Source organism: Rhinoderma darwinii, chromosome 2, assembly GCF_050947455.1.
Source record: "Rhinoderma darwinii isolate aRhiDar2 chromosome 2, aRhiDar2.hap1, whole genome shotgun sequence".
NCBI classification, from domain to species: Eukaryota; Metazoa; Chordata; class Amphibia; order Anura; family Rhinodermatidae; genus Rhinoderma; species Rhinoderma darwinii.
In genome coordinates, this window is record NC_134688.1 from 391753613 (window position 1) to 391779154 (window position 25542).

Genomic DNA, 25542 nt, shown 5'->3' on the forward strand with positions numbered 1-25542 from the left:
TATATACTATACTTCTATATGGCTTCAATGTCATACAGAAGCATACAGAGGGGTTTTCTGTCGGATTCATACAAAATGTGAAATAAAAAATGACGAAATTTCTATCAGATTCCACGTTACGATGGTATTCTCCCTTAGAACCAATGCCTCTGAGATATGGTGCCATATAATACAGACCTTTTTCAGCCATAACCTTCCATCGAGCAATTTCCACAATTATTTGCAGGTAAACAAAGCCTTCTGCATTTCATAGTGAATTACTACTCCGATTGCATGCATTTATCAAGGTTACATTTGCATTTTTTTTTCTTCATTCTGCATCTGATCTAAACTGATATAACTTGATCCTTGTGAATTGCAACAGTTTTTCTATCCGTTACTTCAATCCTACCTGCATTGGTTTCAATAAAAAGGAAAAATTATCATGACTAAACTGATGAAGACTAATTCAATTTGCATCATTATGAGTCTCACAGAAAAAAAAGGATCAACTTTTTATGTAGACTAAGGCCAGTTTCACACAATCGTAATGCGGGCTCATTTTAGCTCCCGTGTTATGACCGCAAGTCCTGATCCATAGATCTCTATGATGCCATTAGTTACGTTCATTAGATCCGTGGTCGGACAGGTAAATTGTTATGCATAACTGTCGTAGCTCGCTGGTCTACACTGTTTACAGTACTCCCTCACACTTTTTTTTTCAGGTGGTGACAGATCCAATAAAGGCTCGTGGGAACAGAACATCGTAATTCCCATTGAAAGCAATGGGCAGATGTTTGTAGGCTTATTAGGGGCGTTTTTTCAGGCGTAATTCGAGGCGTAAAACGCCTCCATTACGTCTGAAAAGAGGTCGTGTGCACATACCTTAACAGACATTTATGGCAGAGGCGTAGCCAGCACCTGGGGCATAGATTCAGTTTGGCGCCCCCTCAACCTCTTTCCCGACATCTCCTTCCCCCTCGCCATGTTTGTTTTCTCTACCAATCAATGACGTGTCATTTCTTTTCCACATTTCTTTTTATGAGCATAAAAACATTTGTACATTTTACAAGCAATATACACTACCGTTCAAAAGTTTAGGGTCACTTAGAAATTTCCTTATTTTTGAAAGACAAGCACAGTTTTTTTCAATGAAGATAGCATTAAATTAATCAGAAATACACTATACATTGTTAATGTGCTAATTGACTATTCTAGCTGCAAACGTCTGGTTTTTAATGTAATATCTACATAGGTGTATAGAGGCCCATTTCCAGCAAATATCACTCCAGTGTTCTAATGGTACATTGTGTTTGCTAACTGTGTTAGAAGGCTAATGGATGATTAGAAAACACTTGAAAACCCTTGTGCAATTATGTTAGCACCGCTGTAAACAGTTTTGCTGTTTAGAGGAGCTATAAAACTGACCTTCCTTTGAGCTAGTTGAGAATCTGGAGCATTACATTTGTGGGTTCGATTAAACTCTCCAAATGGCTAGAAAAAGAGAGCTTTCATGTGAAACTCGACAGTCTATTCTTAGAAATGAAGGCTATTCCATGCGAGAAATTGGCAAGAAACTGAAGATTTCCTACAACGGTGTGTACTACTCCCTTCAGAGGACAGCACACACAGGCTCTAACCAGAGTAGAAAGAGAAGTGGGAGGCCCCGCTGCACAACTGAGCAACAAGACAAGTACATTAGAGTCTCTAGTTTGAGAAATAGACGCCTCACAGGTCCTCAACTGGCAGCTTCATTAAATAGTACCCGCAAAACGCCAGTGTCGACGTCTACAGTGAAGAGGCTACTCCGGGATGCTGGCCTTCAGGGCAGAGTGGCAAAGAAAAAGCCATATCTGAGACTGGCTAATAAAAGGAAAATATTAATATGGGCAAAAGCACACAGACATTGGACAGAGGAAGATTGGAAAAAAGTGTTATGGACAGACAAATCGAAGTTTGAGGTGTTTGGATCACACAGAAGAACATTTGTGAGACGCAGAACAACTGAAAAGATGCTGGAAGAGTGCCTGACGCCATCTGTCAAGCATGGTGGAGGTAATGTGATGGTCTGGAGTTGCTTTGGTGCTGGTAAAGTGGGAGATTTGTACAAGGTAAAAGGTATTTTGAATAAGGAAGGCTATCACTCCATTTTGCAACGCCATGCCCTGTGGACAGCGCTTGATTGGAGCCAATTTCATCCTACAACAGGACAATGACCCAAAGCACAGCTCCAAATTATGCAAGAACTATTTAGGGAAGAAGCAGGCAGCTGGTATTCTATCTGTAATGGAGTGGCCAGCGCAGTCACCAGATCTCAACCCCATAGAGCTGTTGTGGGAGCAGCTTGACCGTATGGTACGCAAGAAGTGCCCATCAAGCCAATCCAACTTCTGGGAGGGCCTTCTGGAAGCATGGGGTGAAATTTCTCCCGATTACCTCAGCAAATGAACAGCTAGAATGCCAAAGGTCTGCAATGCTGTAATTGCTGCAAATGGAGCATTCTTTGACGAAAGCAAAGTTTGAAGGAGAAAATTATTATTTGAAATAAAAATCATTATTTCTAACCTTGTCAATGCCTTGACTATATTTTCTAGTCATTTTGCAACTCATTTGATAAATATAAGTGTGAGTTTTGATGGAAAACACAAAATTGTCTGGGTGACCCCGAACTTTTGAACGGTAGTGTAGTTCTATACACAACACCAGAATAGTGCTCAGTACATAAATACAGCCCCAGAATCAAGCTTAGTACATATATACAGCACCAGCACAAATACAGCTCAATTTTAGTGCAACCCCTGCCGTATAGGTTTGCCCTAAATTGTTTCCAGCTCCCAGCACGGCCCGAACAATGGTAAGGATATGCTGGGAGTTGCTGTTTCACAAAAAAATCATATCCTAATCATAACACCCATCATCTCGCTGCAGATCATACAGTGCTGATTAGAGGCAGAATGAACATTTACATTAAGTGACTCACCGGTGACGTTTCAGATTCTAGTTCTTTTTCTCCATCCGGTCCTGACCTCTATGATGACTTCTCCCGGTCACAGCCCATTTCTGCAGTTTGCCGCTCAGTTGTCTTCAGCTTCTCACTTTTCCTACATTTCTACACCTATAAACAAAGATAAAGCTTTCATTATGCCACACACTACGCCCCTAAATATAATAGCGCCATACACTGCACCTCTAATTATAATAGCACCATACACCGTGTCCCACACACATACACTGTGCCCCCTCTAGATAGTGCCTGCCATAGAGCCCGCTGTAGATAGTGCCCCCATATAGCCCACCCCTGTATATAGTGTCCCACATATAGCTCCCCCTATAGTGCTCCACAGATAGCCCACCCCTGTATATAGCCCCGATGTAGATATAGCAAACGCCTGTATATAGTGCTCCACATATAGCCCAACCCTGTATATTGCCCCCCTGCAGATATAGCCCACCCCTGTATATAGTGCTCCACATATAGCCCAACCCTGTATATAGCCCCCCTGTAGATAGAGCCCACCCCTGTATATAGTGCTACACAGATAGCCCACCCCTGTATATAGCCCCCTGTAGATATAGCCCACCCCTGTATATAGTGCTCCACATATAGCCCACACCAGTATATAGCCCCCCTGTAGATAAAGCCCCCTGTAGATAAAGCCCCCCCCCCTGTAGATAATGCCACACAGTTTTTTATTACGATAAAATAACAAACTATTCAAACTTACCTTAATCCTGTTCCCACGCCGCCCGGCAGCAATGGAGACCTGCTCTCTTCTGCGCAGGTCTCCTGGGGTTGAACTGGGAATGATTTTCCAAAGTATCGCGCCGCTTCACTGGTAGAAAGGCGCTGAATGGCCGGGCACGGAACGTAACCAGCCATTCATTGCTCCTAATTGTACCTGTGTCCTATAGACGCAGATACAATTATAGTGCAGGAAAGGGTGGCGCTGGCGCTCCCCTCTAAGTCACGCCCTGCCCCCCCTAGCTACGCCCCTGTTTATGGCATATCCTGTGGATAAGCTATAAATGTTTCAAATGGGAATACCCTTTTAAGACTATAAGTGAGTGGTTAGTATGAGGACGTCATGATTCTAGGACCAGAGACAGCAATTTGGTCTTTCACTTACCATGAAACAGGCAAACATTTGGCATACACTTCACCCCTCCTAATTATTGAATTGAGGGTTTTTTTCTGCACCCATTGCAAACTGGTACATACATTCAAGCACACATTCAATCTCCGTAGACCATTGGTAGTAGTATGGGTTGTATTGAAGAGCTCAGTAACTCTAAGGGTATATTCACACGTACACGTCCGTAACGGCTGAAATCACGGAGCTGTTTTCAGGAGAAAACAGCTCTGCAATTTCAGACGTAATGGCAAGTGCAGGCGCTTTTCGCTGCGTCCATTACGGACCTAATTGGAGCTGTTTTTCCATGGAGTCCAGGGAAAACGGCTCCAATTACGTCTCAAGAAGTGACAGGCACTTCTTTGACGCGGCCGTATTTTTTACGCGCCGTCTTTGAACAGCGGCGCGTAAAAAAAATGACCGTCGGCACAGAACATCGTAAAGCCCATTCAAATGAATAGGCAGATGTTTGACGAAGCTTTGGTGCCGTATTTTCGGACGTAATTCGAGGTTAAAACGCCCGAATTACGTCCGTAAATAGGGCGTGTGAACAAACCCTAAGCCCTTCAGGACAAAGGCATTTTTTTGTTTTCGTTTTTCACTCCCCGCCTTCTAAGCGCCATAACTTTTTTATTTTTTTGTCAATGGAGTGGTGTGAGGGCTTATTTTCTGCAGTCGGATTTGTAGTTGGCACTATTTAAAGTACCATAATGTGCTGAGAAACTGGAAAAAACTCCATTGTTTTTTGTGTTTCATTTTTACGGCTTTCACCATGCAGTAAAAACAACCTTTTACAAAGAAAAAACTGTTTGTTAAAAAAAAACATTTGTTTTGTTTCACCACATTCTGAGTGCCATAACTTGTTTATATTTTTGTCGATTGAGAGGTATGAGGTCTTATTTTTTTTTGTGGGATGAGCTGTAGTTTTTATTGGAACCATTTTTTGGTAGATACAACTTTTTGCTTACTTTTTCTTAAATTTTTTCAAGAGCTAAGGAGTCCAAAAAATAGCAATTTTTTTACATTTTTTTTTTGTTCTTACAGCGTTCACCGTGCGAAATAAATAATTTTATATTGTAATAGTTCGGACTTTTATGGAGGCAACAATACTAATTTAGTTTATTTTTTACTTTACTTTAGAGGAGAAAATGGGAAAAGGGTTTTTGTTTTTTTTGGAACTTAATATAAAATTTTTTTACTAGAGAAAACCTTTATTTAACTTTTATTTATAGTTTTTATATGTCGTCGTCCCCCAAGGAGATTTGAACCAGCGATCGTCAGAGGAAGGGCTTAACCGAGGCAGAAAGAAGATTCCCGGGCTGCCATGACAACCATCGGCACCCTGCGATCGCATCGCTGGGGGGGCGATGGGCTATTGGAGGGGGCCACCCCTCTTTCTAGTGGCTGTGATGCCGTGGTCGCTATTGACCGCAGCATCTAAGTGGTTAATTAGACCGGAACAGAGCGATCGCTGTTCCTAGCCATTAGTGCAGGGTGTCCGCAATAATGCACAGCTGACACCCGCACAGCTGACACCCGCAGCATGTGGACCAGTTCCATACTTCACCTCCTGCACCAGGACGTACAGTTACGTCCAGGTGCGTGAAGGGGTTAAATGTGTCATAGAATTCCACCTTTGCCACACGTCAGTATGTGAAATCTCTGATCTGCTAGATCTGTCCCGGTCAACTGTTCATTCTATTGGGCTATGTAACAAAGCACAGATTATTAATAGGCAAATCCGCTATGGATGTTTTTGGAAAATCCACAGCATAAATCCCAGCTGACACTTGGATATCTGCAGTGGATTGGTCAGGACATCTGCAGCCAATAATGTTACTCCACTGTTTTTTTTAGTGCAGAATCTGCAACAATAAGGAAAATGCTGCAGATTTGACAATCAGTGCGTTCATTATTCCACATATATGTTTTGCTGGGCATGTGAATGAAGTATACAATATCCCGTTCGTATGCATTATTTTCGGAATGTTAGCGTATTCTGTCACCATGATCCCCATGAACAATGCCAATCGGCAGCTAGAGTGGTGTAAAGCACGACGCAGTGAAAAGCTGTTCTCTGGTGTAATGAATCACATTCCAATATCTGGCAGTCCGGTGGCTGTATATGGGTTGGTCAGAGGGCAGAAGAATGTGACTCATAGTGCCACAAATTTGGTGTAGGAGGGACAATGGTCAGGGGCCATTTTTCATGGTTTGCACTCCTTTTTTTTTTTTTTTTTTTTGCAGTGAAAAATAATGTTAATGCTACAGCATGCAAAGACATTTTGGACAATTGTATGCTTCCAACTTTGTGGCAACAGTTTAGGGAAGGCTTTTTTCTTTTACAGCATGACTGTGGTCTTGTTCACAAGGTTAGGTTCATAAAGACATGGTTTGACGATTTTAATGTGGAGGAACTTAAGTGGTCCGCACAGAGCCCTGATCTCAATCTCATCAAGCACCTTTGGGATGAATTGAAACACTGGTTGGGCCATGCCCTTTAATCCAACATCAGTTCCTGACCTCACAAATACTCTATTGTTAGGTGTCCACATACTTTTGGCAATATAGTACATATGCTCAGACAACAGGTCCTCCTAATACTAAATTTGCTTATGGTTTTCCAGATAAGGGGTTGTCTGGTTTAGAAACCCAATTTTTAGATACACTATTGGAGAATTAGGAGTTACTAAAGGGGTGTCCGCTATTTAGGGCTCCTCTTCGAGCCTAGCTGAGAGCATCTGCAACAAGTGTCTCCCTTGGGAGTTACAACCTGTGAGCAGCTTATTGTCGGGGGACACTTCTAACAAAAGAGGATTGTCCATAGTGGGTTAAGGTTCTATAGTGATATATGTTTGGTTTACTATAGCTGGGTTAAAGCGTTATAAGTAACCACGATATGGCTTGTTTTTTTTATATATTGGTTTCTCTTTTTAGCTTGTACTATAGCTCTTCACAGTACTGTCAGGTTACTGGCTAATGTCTCTCATAACTGTTGATGGTAGCATCCAATTTATAATATCCATTTCAAAGGTATACAGGCCACACGATTCCAGTACTTTACATTGAAAAATCATATGCATATCGACTGTATTTTGTACTGTCATCAGCCATTTTTGGAGTTGCAAATCAACAGGACTAGTGCAAAAATGTAAAATTCTCCTATAGTTCTAAAATATATATTTGGAAGACCGAATACCCAATATACTCCTTATATTAAGGGATCGCTATTTTTGCACTTTACTTTACTTTAGGTTTCCTTTTATGTTTAATTCTGTGTTGTAGATTCTGTTTATAACGGAAGCTTTCGTTGCAGTGGCAGATCCAACGCCCATGCAGTGCTATTTTTTGTGTCAAATCTGACGGAATTTGCAATGGCTGCAAATGTGAACATAGCCTAACAGACATCAGGTCTGCAGACACAAAAAATGTGATAACACGCTAATGAAATGGAATACATTTGGACTATGTGGAACATTTAATTAAAGTATCTGTCAATTATAAGAAGTAATGTTAAAAAGCTGAATCATTAGTTGTCTGCCCTGCCCTTTGCCGATATGATCTAATGGGAGGGTGTTCTTTTTCGGATGTTTGTGTATATACTTTGTCATTCCTCTGCAATGTCTTGACATGCTAAAATTTATCATCAAAACGTCTGGTATGTTAGCTAAAGGTTAATTCAAATTTTTATTCCGATTTTTGCTTTCGCTTTATAATTTGTGCTAGTAATTGTATTCTAAGGCCTCATTCACATGACCATATTGGTTTTGCGGTCCACAAAATCACAAGTCCGTAGTGGTCTATCGGATTTGCGGCCCCCGCACCGATCCATGTAAATCACGGTTGTGTGCATGGGGCCATAAAAAAGAATGGGTCTGCAATTTATCTGCAAAAATGCGGATAAATTGCAGCCGCAAAAAATATGATCGTGTGCATGAGGCCTAAGGATAGGTCATATTTTGTAAACAGATTTGAGAATTCTGTTTCATCATCTACATCTTACTACTGTATATGTGTTACAAATAATTGAAGCCACAGCTACTAATTTAGAGATTATTCTTTTAGGAGAAGTGAATTTTTGCACTGCAATTGTTTTGGCATTTGCTAAACCGAGGTCCAGAGTCTAGAACCCCCACAAGAAAGTATAGATTTTCACAGTCAGATTCCCAGGTCACTGTACTTTTGAGTAGTCACTAATGGAAAGCAGGTGCGCTGTGGGAATTTCTGAACTGTAGTCAGGAATGGAGCCAGGAGTTGTTAACGGAGGAGCAGTACACAATGTGACAAATTAAAGCAGAAGCCAATGACGTGTCCAGGAGATAGGCCAGGAGGCTGAACAACAAGTTCGAAAAATTCGAAGAAATGGGACAAAGGTGAAATCCAGTGCAAAGTTAGAGTAGGAAAAATGCAAGTAAAAACTAGACAGAATGAAACTTATTCACAGGCAACGATACTCCGACGGATCCTACCTTTTGAATCTCCTGCTTGCCTGATTTGTCATTAGACCGGCTGCCCCGAGTGGGAAAGCGGCACTGAGAATAACCGCTCCATTATGCTGTCGCTGACTCTATCGTCGTTTATTCTTGTACAGGTAGTTTGGGCGGTCTCCACTGCAACCTGCTTGAAAATCACAAAGTGTACAAAAAACATGTGATTTAGTAATATATGCCAAACTCCTGTTTACCTAGTTGTTTTGAGTGGAGCAATACATATGTACATAAAATAATTTGTATACGTTAGTAATACAAACATAGACTAAATTATAATGTGAAATATGCTGTGCTTAAATAATTATTTTATTCTGATTTCTTAAATCTGAAAAATCGTCTTGAAAGATTTTACGGCTAGTATCGGATCCCATCTTTGGTGCGTAATATCTGGTATGCATAGAGAGCCAGTGTGAATAGAGCATTACCGTTCTTTTAATTCCCTTTTTCGGTGCGGGGAAGCACAGACCATTTCCTTTTCTCTAGAGCAAATGTACTGGCAGTTGTATCAATACACATTAGCAGCACTTGCATTGAACGTCATGGAAATCTGCATGTCACCCATAGGTCTGGACTCGCATTACTATTTAAGCTACTACTATTGTGTCGCATAAAATAACTTTTAATGGAAATTGCATCATGGTTGCGTGTGTTGAGTGTACTTAAAGGGGTTTTCTGCAACTTTAACATTGATATCTTTAGAATACGCCATTTATTTATTATCAGTGGGGGGTCTGATCTCCGGGAACTGATGATTAGCAAAGTTAAGGGGCCGCAGCTCTCGCACATGAATGGGACAAGATGCTGGGCCTACACAAACCATAATAAGGACCCTTCATTTTTCAAAATGGCAGGCGTTCTAGAGGTTAGACCCCCCCCCACGTTCAAAAACTGAAGGCCTATCCTAATGATAGGTCATCAATGTTAAAGTCCTGGATAACCCATTTAATGCTTTCCTATAAATGCAACTATTATTATAATTATTATTATTAAAAAAATTAATCTGCACAGAATTTAATACCTATTTACTGTAGATTAAAAAAAAGATAGTGTTTATGGGTGGAATTTCACTTTAAAGCATTTTACGTGTATTATTCTAAATGTAGACATTACTTTTTGAAGGGCAGTGATGTACAAAAAAAGAAAAGAAATATTTATTCTGCTCCTTACATTTTTATAAATGTATTTCCGTTATCCTGAAGCTAAAGTTAAAAAGTACATTGCAAAAATACCATTGACTTATGCAGTATTTATGATTCATATCATTTATATTCATTTTATCCTTTTTCAGCAATGCCTAATAAATGTATATGGACACATTTTTGTCACAGTTTTAGCCAAGGCAGTGTGTCATAGGGATATATATATATGTGTGTGTGTATATATATATATATATATATATATATATAAAATGTGTGTGTGTGTGTGTATATACATATATATATATATATATATATGTGTGTGTGTATATTTGTGAGTATGTATGTAAATACATATATGTCTGTGTGTATAGTATGTATATGTGTGCGTGTATGTATGTGTGTATATATATAATATATAGGGATATAGATGTATGTACATATATATATATATGTGTATGTATGTGTGTGTGTATATATATATATATATATATATATAGTATGTGGTAGCTAAAAATGAAATGAAGCTAAATAGGACCTGTCATCTCTCCAGAAATGTCTGTTTTACTAAATAATTTATTCTGAATGAAAAAACAATTCTAGAGCATCTTTTTTTAGAGCTTCACATTGTGCCGTTCCTCTGTTATTATTTACCAGAAATGTGTGACTATATTGACAACTGGTTGTTCCCAGTTGGGGGGGTGTTCCTATACAGTCTGACAATGTCCAATCAGTGCTGAGTCTCAGACTGTGTAGGGACACACCCCTTTGACAATCGGAATAGTAACACCCAGTTGTCAATTCATTCATACATTTCTAGAAGGAATAACAGAGGAACAGCACATTGCGGAGTTCTCCGAAAATATGCTCCAGAATTTTTATTTCATGGAGAATACAAGTATTTACTAAAATAGACACGTCAAGAGAGGTGACATCTCCTGTATACTCATATTCATTGCAGATTCTATGTGAGATATACTGTCATTGACTATTACAATAGAGATATAATCTTGCATCCTGATCATTCTCATAATTAATGTTTAATGTATTACAATAATTTAGTCAGAAGAATTGATTGTGAGGCAGGTGTGTCACAACAAGAAAGCTTTTTAATAATCTCTGTTCTCAAGTAATTATAGAATTGATCTAAAATATTTTAATAATATTTTGTTTCTTTTAGTTCTCTCACGACAAGATGGAAAAGTCGCCATTGTCACTGGAGGTGGAAAAGGCATAGGATACCACACAGCAAAACATTTAGCAAAACTTGGGATGCATGTTATAATAGGTACGTCCTCAATATTCCCATAAAATTTGAGTCATCTGAGCTCAAAACACGAGCTTAGTCCCTTACAGTCCAGCTTCAAACCTGGTGATGGAATTCCTCACATTATATTTTCTGTATGAAGTGCTGAGCGGTCTGAGTAATGACCAAGGGGCACAAATCCTGATTGTCTTCTCACACAACAATCAGTGCTACTGGGTGCTCCTCCGCAAGCATGCAAGGTTTCCATAAGGGACCTCCACTGTCCAAAAAAGGGCATGCTTTGAAAGATGACAATGGCCTGCCCATCCTTTTACCAGGTCTACTGTACAAACGGTGTCAATAATAATAATATAAAAAAATCACTGGTGTGTCTCTTTAACATGCTAGGAATCATTGTCTTGCATTTTTTTTTTTATTTTTTTTTTTAAATATCGTATCAGACACAGATACGATTTATAGATTTATATTCATTTATAGACTAAAGATTGCCAACCTCTATTACCACAAGATAATTACTGGAAAATGTAATCCAACCCAAAAAGAACCTCTACCAAGATGGATAAGTCACTCTTATCACACTGGCAACACGCACACAAAGCCACATTGCATGAACAATATGTATTTCTCATATTCCCTCCTAAACTACTGAAAATAGTGATCAGAGATATTTTATGTGTCAGGACAAAGAATGCATTCAGGTTGTTACAGGCTTGTTAAATGTCTTGTCTATTCTAAGCCAAACTTCTTCGATCAACACGCCATTCCATGACCTGTTTACATAGAATCCTGATCTCTGTCATAAATTATACATTGCAAGTTGCTGATTCGAAAAACTATGGGGGCAATGAAGTCAGTACCATGAATTGTATAAATTATTCATTCTAAAGCTGGCCATACACATTAGATAATTAGAAGGCGAAATGGATGATTTTAGTCATTTCGCCCACCATCATTTGAAAATAATATGCAAATTATCATTCGCGATGACTGACGCAGTCATATGCTAAGAAACGCTCATAATCTTAAATAGGCTCTGTCACCAGATTATAAGTGCCCTATCTCCTACATAATCTGATTGGCGCTGTAATGTAGATAACAACTGTGGTTTTTATTTTGAAAAACGATCATTTTTTAGCAAGTTATGAGCAATTTTAGATTTATGCTAATGAGATTCTCAATGGACAACTGGGCGTGTTTTTACTTTTTACCAACTGAGCGTTGTACAGAGGAGTGTATGACGCTGACCAATCAGTGTCCTGCACTTCTCATTGTTCCAGCCCAGCATGATCCACAGCACAGTGTGATTGTGCAGTGAAAGAAGCTGGGCTGGAACAATGAGAAGTGTATGTCACTGATTGGTCAGCCTCATACACTCCTCTGTACAACACCCAGTTGGTAAAAAGTAAAAACACGCCCAGTTGTCTATTAAGAAACTAATTAGCATAAATCTAAAATTGCTCATAACTTGCTAAAAAATTATCGTTTTTCAAAAATAAAAACCACTGTTCTCTACATTACAGCGCCGATCAGATTATGTAGGAGATAGGGCACTTATAATCTGGTGACAGAGCCTCTTTAAGTGTTTAGAGCCACACTAACGCTGACTTCTCTAACATGTGCCAGCGTGGCTCTAAGCACATAAGGGCGTTGTTGATTTGAACGTGATTCAGTAATGTTGAAGGTTTTCTACAGACCAAAGTGCTGAATTTATATGTGGGTGGCCGGTGCTGCCGCTATCTCAACCAAGTACTAAAGGAAGTAATAGATCGCTTGTACCTGCAACATGTTTTAGTCAATGGGTTTACAAGTCCTTTGATTTAATTTTATTTGTATTTCTCTCATTGCAAATTGGAGCTCTTTTATGCAATGCTTCAGAGGAATAATAGAATAGGATGAATGAATGGAACTGTGTGACGGTCATTCAAAAGCGTTGGCTTTATCTCCCACCAACCTGAAGCTTTGACATTGCAAAATTAAAGTGTTAAAGCGTAGCTATTATTTCTCTTGAATTTTCAGAAGACGTTGTCATGTGTGTGTACTTGAGTAATAATAGTATTACTAACCATAATGTCACCTGTATTTATTTTTCAGCAGCTTTCCCCTTCTTTATCTTTAATTGAATTTTGAACCAAAAATATGCCACATAAGCAGGTTCCGACTAAGGACTATCCAATATATCACCTATAAAGAATGTCTCTGAGTATTTTCCCATATAAAAAATATCACTTTATTTATGCAATTCTTAAAAAATATACAGACATCAAATAACAGTCGATGGAATAACCCGGAATAAAACTGCGTCAGCTGATCACATATAACTACGACTGTAGATGTAACTTATACAATGTCGTCCATACCAAGCAGAGGAAAGAAGGAAAAATAATTCTAACCGAATTACTATGCATGTCCCAATGGAACATGTCCCGGGCCGTAGGGTATGTGGACCCACTAGGACGTTCCGCCGTAGCGGAGAAGCAGCTGGCCAAACAACACTCAACAACAGTCTCTCAAATATGAGTACCTGGGTAGATGATCAGGCAGATACTCGAAGTAACAGACACGTAGTGAAGCAGGCACAGATGATGCTTGACGTGGCAGATGAGGCACACACGACTCCAAAAAATAGGCTTAGGCTCGGGAACAAACACTGCAAACAGTATACATGATACGGGAAGCAGGATACGGGTACACTGGGAGCAGGATACAACTAAGGTTCCATTTGTATAGACAAACACAGGAATACAAACAACGCTCAGGCAAGGAGAGGAAGGGCGGGTGTAACGGGGTTGGCTGGGGAACTTTAGACAAGTGCGCACGCTGGCCTTTTAAGACCGGGACCGAGCACGCGTGTACCCTACGGGACACAGGAGGGAGCTGCAGCAGTGTGTGTCGGTGTCTCCAGGGAGAGAGACGCCGGCATGAAGAGACAGTCCTGTGGCTGCCGGCAAGTGAGACGTGCTGGTGGTCAGCGACTGCGGGCACAACAGAACATAGTATCAATCTATAGTAACCTCATAAATAACAGTGCTCTGGTAATGTAGATAAAGAACCATCCTCCAAAGAGAGATATTACTGGTAAAAACGTGGATTGTAATGAAAGCGACCAGGTACTTTTCTTATAGTAGCAGGATGTGTCTGCTGACAGTTTTTTTTTTATGAGCTCAGCTCACACACACACACACACACACACACACACACACACACGCGCACACACACGCACACACACACACACACACACACACACACACACACACACACACACACACACACACACACACACACACACACACACACACACACACACACACACACACCATTAGAGACCTGTGTACAGTATATGTGTGCAGGAAGACTAGCTCCCACGCCTACTCACCCAGTCTCTCTGTAGCTCTGCTCTGTGTAATATGGTCCCTCAGTGAGAAGCTCCTACGCTTTCGAGCCTCACACCTGTTCTGGGGTTTCAGCGAATGCAGAGATTATGAACAGTTACAAATAGTCCAGTAGCTGGGTATAGGGAGAAAGAGGCATCTGATAAGTAAGAAGGAAACAAGTTATATTACATAGTTTATTATCTTTGCTTGCACTACTTACCCAAAAAATTCAATCTATAGGTACGCTAAATATCTTACATATCATGGTGTAACTTTGGTTCTGAGCTCGCTGTTCTATTCTGCTTTACATTGTCAATCCACATGAATATTTTCTTTAAAACATGAACAGCTTTATGCAACAATTGTTATCATTCCATTGTGATTTAACCAATAAACAAATCTGTGATCCATTACAGCAGGAAACAATGAAACTGATGGCAATGAAGCAGTGAGAAAAATACAACAAGACACCCTGAATAAGAAAGGTATGAATTATATATGAAGTCAATACCATGACTGCCGGGGAGCTGATGGTGCAGCCTCTTGGATACTTGCACTGCTTAGCAGACCATAAAACTTTGGCTTGTTCTTCGTCCTGACTTTTTTTTTTCTTTGTCTTTTAAGCTTTTGTTGGCTTGATAAGTCATAAATAAACATTTCTGCTCCTTCTATCTTCTAGACGTCCTTTTACATTTAGTCTGTAGAGATGTCTTCTTAATCATAAAATGGGAATCCTTGAGCAATACAGGTTTATAGAAATTACAATATAGAAGAGAACCAATGTTTATAAACATGTAGGAGCGCCGCGTCCTGATTATAATAGATGTCACAACATAAGCGTTTTGTATCTTTGGTAAATTCAATAATGCCATCTATTTTATTGTGGTCATGTGACAGATTTAATTTTACTTGTGTAGGGTCACCCCTGCTTTTGGTTTCCGTTTTCTGTTGCAGTTTTGTTCCCTTTGCACCTTCCAATGCAGTTGATGAAATTTTATGGAAAACACTTTTTCCACAATACACAAATTTCCCAAAAAAATTCAAAATATTAAGTGATTTTGTAAATTCTTTACTTACCTTGTACTAGTAATAAGGTTCCATCTAAGGCAAATTTTAGCATTTTTAAGGTTTTCTGTTAGTAGAGTGCAGTGGAAGGTTAGAGTGAGACAAGCACCATTGAAGCTCTTGAGTAGATATAGATTGATCTCAACCGATTCTGCCAAGTTTGTTGGGAATCACAAATATTTGTATGTTGGTACAGCCCTACGCTCCTATGATGTTGGGTGCGGGCATGTAGGACATCTTATTCCACTTTACCTATTGTAATAAACATTCAATCCAATGTCATGCATTTTGCAGGAGAGTTGAGAAACATCGCTGCCGAAATGTTTTGAATGTGTATGCTGCTTAAAATGGTTTAACTTATCTTTATTTATTTATAAAATGGGAAGCCATACAATTTTCTAATATTCATATGTTTCAAATTCTGCTCTCATACTATTATATAGTGAATTAGTCTCTGTTTCTGCACAGTAGTTTTACCGTTTATAGCCCACAGATTAGTCCTGTGTAATGCATCCAGAGGCTAACGGAATAGGATTAAACATGGGGTCAGTCATGTGACCCACCCTAGCACTCCGTTATCAACAGGTTCACATTACATATGTGTGCTGGATCAATACATTTGACACATTCATGGGACGACTGAACAGAACTAATGGTGCAATAATGATTTATTATGTTGATTATTGCAACAATTACAGATGTAGCAATCTTTAAAGTGTAGCTAAATGTTTGACAAACTTCTCACATGTCATAGAGACATGTGAGAAGTTTGGATTGGTGGGGGTCCGAGCACTGAGACCCCCACCAACCAGTAGAACGAAGTAGCTGAATCGCTCGTGTGAGCGCTCAGCCGCTTCGTGTCTGTTCGGCTTTTTCCGGAAAGCCAATGTATCAGAGTACGGGCTCATAGACTTTCTATTGAGTCTATACACCGATACTATTTACAGTATAAGTAGCAGTACATCATTGTGTTGAGTCCCCAAATGTAAATGAGTCTATAACCTCAAGTTTCAGTGGCACTGGTTCTTGAGTATTGATTAACCCCTGCCCAACATTTGACGTATACATACGCAATAGTCGGGTAGCGGAAGTATGGAACGGGCTCACGGAGAGAACCCGCTCCATACGATGTATGATACTGTATGATACAGCCGACACTTCAGAGTAACGAGCGGGATCGCGCTCGAGCGTGATCCCGCTAGTTTAACTCGTTAAATGCCGCGGTCAATAGCGTCCACGGCATTTAAGTCATTAGAAAGAGGGGGTGACCCACTCTAACAGCTCATCGGCTATGGTTGCTATGGCTGCCTGGGGGCCTAATGAAGGCCCCAGGTCCGCCATATTTGTGCTCCTATTAAGCCCTGCCTCCGGCAGGGCTTAATAGAAGCCTGTCAGAATCACAATATACTGCAATACGATCGTTGGTTGAAGTCCCCTACGAGGACTAATAAAAAATTAGTAAAGGTAAAAATTAGTAAAATAAAGTGTTTTTATATGTGAAAAATATTAAAAGTTAAGAAAAAAACATTTTCCCATTTCCCCCCTAGAGCATAGTAAAATAAAAAAATAAACATAATTGTTATCACTGCATCCGTAACTGTCTGAACTATTACAATATATCATTATTTAACACGCACAGTGTACGCGGTAAAAAAAAATAATTTAAATGCCAGAATCTCTATTTTTTTGGTCACCTAACGTCGCATGTACCCCAAAACTACAGCTTATCCCGCAAAAAATAAGCCCTCACACCACTTAATTGATGGAAAATTAAAAAAGTTATGGCTCTCAAAATTTGGCGACACAAAATACATTTTATTTTTTACACTTAGTAAAAGTGTAAAAGTAGTAATATATAGAAAAAAACTATATATATATATATATATATATATATATATTTGGTATCGCTGTAATCGTATTGACCCACAAGATAAAGTTAACATGTTGTTTTAATTGCACAGTGAATTCCATAAACGAAGCGCAAAAAACATTGGAGGAATCGCTGTTTCTTTAATTTTCTACCCCACTAATAATTTTATTCCCGTTTCCTAGTACATTATATGGCACAATAAATGATGCTGCGAAAAGCTACAACTCGTCCCGCAAAAATCAAGCCCTCATAGGACTATATCGACGGAAAAATAAAAAAGTTATGGCTTTTGGAAGGTGGGGAGGAAAGAACGAAAATCTGAAAAAGGGCTGCGGCGGGAATATTTATAGGACCTTCCAAAGTTTGTTAAGACCTCACCTTTATGTTACAGACTCCTAAGATACTTTGTGTAGATACAGGCAAAACTTTTAGTGAAGTTTATGCAAATTCTTATCTGATTTGTCCCTGGCATTGTGCCTTGTTTGTCTTTGTGTAACATCTTAAATGTTCTGCGTTTTTTCTAAGTCATTCATTTGTAATTAGCCTGAAGAAGGAGCCTGTGTGCTCTGAAAGCCGCATATACAACTTTTATGGTTAGCCAATAAAGGTATCATACCTACTATACTTTTGTCTTTTTTGGACACATTTAACGCTGCCTTGTAAATCGAATTTATTTCCGCAACACAGGTTCATTTTTATTATGTAGACTATCTAGATTAAGCAAAATGTATAAACTGTAATTGATTCATTAACAATTCATTGGATGATTGACTAGGTGACCTTGTCTCAACATTGCAGTATTGCTTCCCATATTGCAAAATTTACAGTTTAGATGACTTAATTAATTTCTTAGCATTTTCATTAAAGCATCGGTGGATGAAATCATTGTGGGTGTTCACTAAGGAGGTAAGGAAGGGTGTTTTTCTTTGGAGCCTGTTCAGTTACCAATGCTGACAATTAACAGGGCATGCTGCCTGCAAATGAAAGGGAATTATATTATCACTTGTGTCCGTGATCCTGTAAATATCGCAGAAATTACAGGGCAGTCAAACGTCTTCATATACGCAATGTTAAAGTTTGGTCACTGAATGCTGTTAATGTTTTTGAAACATGGTGTATGTTTGTATTAATTTTTTAGAAAAAAACTATTTTAGCTTAAGTTACTATACTATAATGTTAGCCTACATTATATATCTATGCCAACGCTAGGCATAATAAGTTATACAACTTATCAATTTGCAGTGTTTATTGGGTAACATTTGATCTCCTAGCTCCTGACCACGGCATTTAATGATGGCTATATATGACAGCACGACTTCCCCTTAGCAGTTGTTAATAGTAATCGGTTAATGGGAGAATCGCTCAAATCATAGCAAAATATCTTTGAATATTTTTGATTTAAAGGGATGCTGCAATATTCACTTCATTGGGGCCATATCTGTTTCTTTGGCTATAGATATAATTTTTCTCTAGCTTTCTAGCTCATCCCACACCTCCGGTTCTCCCTACAATTATTTTACTATAGGCTTTTACAAAGTAGTTTTTGTGGTATTTTTATAGCCAGCTGAGACAAATCTGCAATGGTCCATATTTTTTTTCTTTTACAAACAAATCTTTCTTCCAGTTGCTATTAGGAAAGCATTCAATACATTGATGAAGCGATTTTGGATACCGTATGAACGGCTATTACATACATAGAAATAAACCATAATTATAGTATTTTGGCCATGCACATATATAAATATTGTTCCAGGGTAGAAATAACTGCAGATTGCCGGGAGACGATTTGCTCTTTTCAGACTGAGAACAATGGAAGCGGGTTGAAAAGCTTTTGCAGTGACTTGATTGGAAATTACTTACTGAGCCAGTTCAATCAATGGGAAAAAAATCTCATTCTTAAAGTTCTGTAGTTACATATATTTCCTATTATAGTCTTATTTTAAAAGTTCTGTGTGTGAAATTATTCTTGGAAAATTCAATATCTATTTAGCGATACTATAGGAACAGTCACTGTAGCTTCCAGGCGCTGATGTCATCATGGGTGGTGTGAACCTGTTTGGGGCTTTTCCACTCCATAGAAAATGCCGAAGGTAAAACAGACTGAGGGCCACGTTATACTTTCCTCCTGCTTAGGTTCACAGAGAATCAAGAAGTAGGATCCTTGTATGGTCAGCATTATGGTCTCATTATTGCATTCTTTTTTTTTTTTTTAAATCAATACATTTTTATTTAAAAATTTTTACAACTTTTTTCAAACAATATAAACCATCCTTGGTCCCAGAACATGGACCTGCGTACAATAATACATACAAGTGATATGTCATTGAAGGATATACATAATCATAACCAGAAAACAACCACAAAGAACTTAAGAACTTTACTATGCCATTTTCAAACCAATGTTAATATTAATTATGTCATAGTACCACCGAACTTTCTGCATTTAAGTGTAATACTTTGAATTTACCCAAAGCTCCCAATAACGTGAACTCTTGGCATACCCAGAGGGAGATTGCAAAAGCATGGATTCATGATGACATGCTATATTTACCCTGCCTATCACCTCTGATAAAGAAGGGGAGATAATTGATTTCCATGACTTAGCTATTGCCATTCTAGCAGCAATGAAGACATGGTGTATCAGTACCCGATGCTCCGCCATTATGTCTTCCAAGCCAATGTCTAAAATAGCCAATTCCGGGCAGAACGGAATAGATTCTCCTAAAATTTCAAGTATGATGCGAAAAACCTCCCTCCACAATACCTCCACCCTAGGGCAGGACCACCACATATGCAATGTGGAACCCAGGGAACCACATCCTCTCCAGCAGCCATTAGAACTGCCTTGGAATATGTGTGCACATCTGGAAGGTGTTAGGTACCATCTCATGTGGATTTTACGGGTGAGCTCAATATGGTTAACACATTTGGAGTGACGAGTAATCCAACTAGAGGCCTTCATCCATTGTGCCATGGAAAACGTAGAGCCCATCTCCCGTTCCCATCGTAATATGTGACCTGTCTTCCCCGAGGACTGTTTTTTCAAAATTAGATCATAGCTACAAGCTAGACCCTTACTATGACCTTGCCATTTGAACAGGAATTTATGGTATGGAGAAAGAATTGTGGGTTGAGCTGGGATGGCTATTGTTTGTATCATATGTCGTATCTGGAGATACTGGTAAAACATGGATTTATTTACATCATATTCCCTTACCAACTGCTCAAAGGATTTGAAGAGTTTTCCCTCATATAAATCTGAGAGGGCTGTTACGCCCAGCGATTCCCAAGTCTGCAAAAATACATGTGGGACCAAAGGTTGAAGCGCTTGCAATGGTATATGATCATTAGATAAGTACACCCAGCGATTTGCGCATACCTCCAATTTCCAGCATTTCAGTGCATCAGATGTGGTTACCAAGAACACCTTAGACCTATCTGTCCCCACATATGTCGCGGCCATCAAATTACGTATGGAGGAACGGGGAAACATCTCATTTTCCAACTGGGCCCAACGTGACGGAGCCGAGGAGTTCCATAATGAACCTAACTGGTCTAGGATGGCTGCTACGTTATATGCCACTACCTCTGGGACTCCCAAACCCCCTTCCTTGACCTTCTGAAATAATAAAGATTTGGCTACCCTTGCTCTTTTATTATTCCAAATGAATTGGAGAAACATACGTTGAATTTGAGAAGTGATGCTAGTAGGTATTAACAGTGGAATAGTCCTACAAAAATACAAGTATTTGGGAAGCAGTAACATTTTAACCAAATTGACTCTAGCAATCCAGGACAACTGGAATTTGTTCAGTCTTTCACACTCCAGTCTTAAATCTGCTATTAGCCCTGAGTAATTCTCCTGCAGAACCAGAGACAACGAGGAGTAGAGTTTTATCCCCAGGTATACCAACCCTGATTCTGCCCATGCCAAATCAAAGTTGGACAAAGTGCGTTTCAATTGAGGATCTACATGAATTGGTAACATCATGGACTTTGAAACATTTAATTTATAATATGATACCTCTGAAAACTTAGAAATGATGCTGAGTAGTTCTGTCAGAGATATGAGGGGAGAAGTACAGGTCACAATAACATCATCTGCATATAATCCGATTTTGTGTTCTCTTCCTCCTACCCTTATACCCGAGATTTTTGTAGAATTTCGAATCATTTCTGCAAATGGTTCCATACATAGGGTAAAAATTAGTGGGGAAAGCGGGCAGCCCTGCCTAGTCCCATTAGTGATGCTAAAAGATCTAGAAAGAATCCCGGAAGACAGAACCCTAGCCGAGGGCGAGGAATATAGTGAAAGTATGGCTGATTTTATAAATGAATGGAAACCAAATTTGTCTAATGTGCTTTCCAGGTATTGCCAGTTAACACGATCAAATGCCTTTTCGGCGTCTAGAGAAATAAAGAGGGAGGCACTTTTAGATTCTCCGGCAATCTGTATAAGATCTAACATCCTGCGCGTCCCGTCACAAGCTTGCCGGCCCTTGACAAACCCTACTTGTTCTAGCGCTATTAGGGATGGTAAGCAATCATTTACTCTATTCGCCAATATTTTAGCATATAATTTTATATCACAGTTTAATAGGGATATTGGACGAAAATTGGCCGGGGAATCAGGGGATTTACCCGGCTTAGGGAGTGTGACTATCGTGGCCTGTAACATCTCAGGGGGAGGGGCCTGCTTATTCGCTATACTCATAAAAGTAGATTGCAAATATGGAATCAGCGAGTCTGCGAAAGTTCGGTAGTACTCATTTAGCAGCCCATCCGGTCCCGGGGATTTATTTTGTTTAGATCGCAGAATGGTCAGTTTAATTTCTTCGACCGTAATAGGAGAATTTAATTGACTAATTTGGGCCTCTGATAACGTTGGCAATTGAATTTGCCTTAAAAAATCATTCACCCCCGCTTCGGATACCTCAGGGAGGTGCTTGTCCTGATTTAGATTATTACTGTAGTAAGACGCAAATGCGTCGGTAATCTCCTGAGGATCATACACTTTTGTCCCTTCTGAAGTGTTCAACCATGAAATTTTGGATTTAGCAACATGCTGTTTCACTCTTTTTGCCAGAATTTTACTGGGTCTGTCCCCTTGGATATAGAAGTTCCATTTGAGTTTTTTTAAAGTTTTCTCATATAGGAAAAGTTGGTGATTGCGCAGTTTGTCCCTAAAGTGTCTTAGCTCGTCACGTAATGTGGGAGACGGAGAAACTTTTAATTTTGCCTCTATATTCTGTATGTTGTCGATAAGGAATTCAAATTCTTTATTTCTTGCCCTTTTTGCTTTAGCCGCAGCCTGAATAAACAGGCCTCTTACAAACGCCTTATGTGTACACCAGAGGAGTTCAGGTGATGAGGCCGATGGGCCATTAATCTCAAAAAATTATTTCAAAGCTAAGTCTATTTTGGCTTGGAGATCTGGGGAATTTAATAAAAATGTGTTCAACCTCCAAGATGAGCTCTGAGGTGTAATATAATGATCTGAGAGTTGAAGCATAATTGGTGCATGGTCTGACCAGGTTATCAGGCCAAGGGAGGAGTTCACCGAATTTGTTAACACTTCTCTATCCACCAGAAAATAGTCAATCCTAGAGTACACCTTGTGTGGGGAAGAATAGAACGTGTAATCCCTTTCAGAAGCATGCTGGTATCGCCATACGTCATGTAAGTCTTCCTCCTGCACCCAGGAACTCAAGTCATGAGACAATCTGTTATTTCCCCCAGAGCGATCTATATCCTTGTTTACCACTATATTAAAATCCCCACATAATATTAAACCCCCTTTCTGCACCGATTTAGCTTTTGACAGTACCTTTTTAAGGAAGGGAAGTTGTCGTACATTAGGGGCATAAACAGATACCAACGTGTATGAGAGGTTATCAATTTCACATACTAAAATAATAAATCTACCCTGTGGATCAGAAACAACAGAAATACATTTAAAAGCAAGTGACTCTTTTACTGCAATAATTACCCCCGCCTTCTTTCCGCTATTAGAGGCATAGTACACATGGGGAAATTTTTTATGTTTAAATAGATGGCAATCTTTAGAGGACAAATGTGATTCCTGCACACATATTACATCTCCCTTAGACTTGAATGCTTCTTTCCAAAGTAAAGATCTCTTGAAGGGAGAATTCAAGCCATGAGCATTTACAGAAAGTATTGTAAGACCCATTAAGACATAAAAGAAAAGTAGTTATGATTATGGCATAGCAAAGGAGAACCAACATAGAACATCCTACAACAGGAAACTTGGAAAAACCACCGAAATGAATATGCTATATAGCACATTCACTGCAACCAGGAAAATCCCTCTTGCAGGGAAAAGAAAAATGGAGGCAAAAGTTCAGCCTAAGAACTGTAGACAGAAAAGAACCGTCCACCTGAGAACTCCGAAAGCCTTGAAGTGCCGTTCATACCCTAGAAGCCTCAATTTTCAATCAGGCGGTCTCCGATCTGGTTTACTCCTTGCGTCCGACCACAATGGCGAAATCATCTCCGGTTTAGAAGGATTCCTAGGACGGGGATTTGAAGACGGGGACGCCATGAGCCCCCAAGAAATCAACAGGTCTTTTGCCGAGGTTGGAGAGAGGCAGACATGATGCGTGCCATTCCTGGTGATTATTAGTTTTACTGGGAATCCCCATTTGTACAATATGCCGTTATCTCTCAGAAGTTTTGTCATCACAGCAAATTCTTTTCGGCGTAGCATAGTCGCCGCTGATAAATCCGGGAATAAAGTAATGTCCTTAAAACGGTCAGTTAGGTCAGGAGAGTTCTTCAAACCTCTGAGAAATTCATCCTTTATATGAAAGAAGTGGATTCGGGGAATTGTATCTCTTGGTAGGTGAGCGGCAATGTGCTTAGGTTTAGGGATTCTGTGAATTCTATCTATGGTGAGATCCAGGGCCGATTTTTGCGGTAACACGATTCCCATAAGATCCGTGAGAAATGTCGCTAGTAGATCTGGTGTGACCGATTCAGGTATACCTCTGATACGGACATTATTTCTTCTGGATCTGTCCTCCAGATCCAAGACTTTGGTGGATAAACGCAAAACTTCTTCCTCCAGAGTGTAGTTCGCATCTATGAGCGAGTTATGAGATTTCACAAATTCCTCCAATTTATGCTCCACATGGTCGGTCCGCGAGGCAATGGCTTGTATATCTCCTCTTAAATCTCCAATAACTTGCCGTAAATCTGATTGGATTGAGTCTCTCAAAGAATTCAGAAGATGTTTTATCATATGCTCCGAAACCGGCTGAGAGTCCGTGTCATCCTGCGGGTCACGGTCTACAGAAGCATCCCTAGAAGATGGAGTTGGGGAGGAGGGAGGGAGGGAAATTCGGCGGTTCACCACCTCTTGTTGAGAAGAGGACGAGGGAAAAAACTCTGTGAGCTTAGCCGGCTTTGCTTTAGTATTCCTTTTAGATGTGCCCCCCATTGTGCCACGGGAAATCGCTGTTTGATTCTAAGCTGCAACAATACTGAAATATCTTCCACAGAAGACCAATGTAATATAAGTAAATCTTCAGGTAATCTCTTCTTGGAAGCGTAGAATTACTCCCACAGGTTTTAATCCGTGTCAGGGGAAAAGCAGTGCAGTGTCTCACTCTCTGTACTGTACCGATACACTTTTGTTGTTGCCACTCCCAGCCCTGTGGTTTTCTGCTGCTGACAAACTGAGTTAAGATGGCCGCTGGGGGAGGGGGGGGTCGCTTTTCCTACAGGAGATTTAGCTGTAAATCCTCTCCCTGTACTTTACTCCTCAATAACTGTCGGCCAGCACCTCAAGATGTGCCCTTCTCCCTCCTCACTCACCCTGTCAAGACGCCGTTTACTGCCTTCCCAGCCGTTCCTGCACTTTCGTGCCGTTAGGAGGAGGGGAAGAAGAAGGAGAAGATGGCCGCCACCTTCCTCTGCCTCCACAATACAAGGACCAGACCTTTCACCGGCGCCGGAGCCGCTCCCCGACACGCTGGACGGGACTCTGAGCACTGCCACGATCCACTCCACCGACCAGGGAACAGGTAAGACAGCTTTACCAGGTTTATTTGAGCCGGATTTGGCTTTCACCTCAGGAGCTCAGCGTTTATGCGACTCCTTCCATGTCCGTCCAGGCCACGCCCCTCCTATTGCATTCTTTTTATATGTAGTGTAATTAATTCTAACAATCAGTGAGGCTCTTAGCGGGTCCAGTCGATCAGTATATCCTA

At 40.0% G+C, this 25542-nt stretch overlaps 1 protein-coding gene across 3 annotated transcripts in view; it reads left to right on the top strand.

Annotated features, from left to right (window-relative positions):
* Positions 1-25542, top strand: part of DHRSX (dehydrogenase/reductase X-linked) — a 263670-nt gene that overhangs the window by 43699 nt on the left and 194429 nt on the right. For all 3 annotated transcript variants that reach the window (XM_075853994.1, XM_075853995.1, XM_075853996.1), the window contains exons 2-3: positions 10916-11023; positions 14790-14858. In XM_075853994.1, the coding sequence (XP_075710109.1) occupies positions 10916-11023; positions 14790-14858 (177 nt within the window). The remainder of the gene's footprint in view (positions 1-10915; positions 11024-14789; positions 14859-25542) is intronic.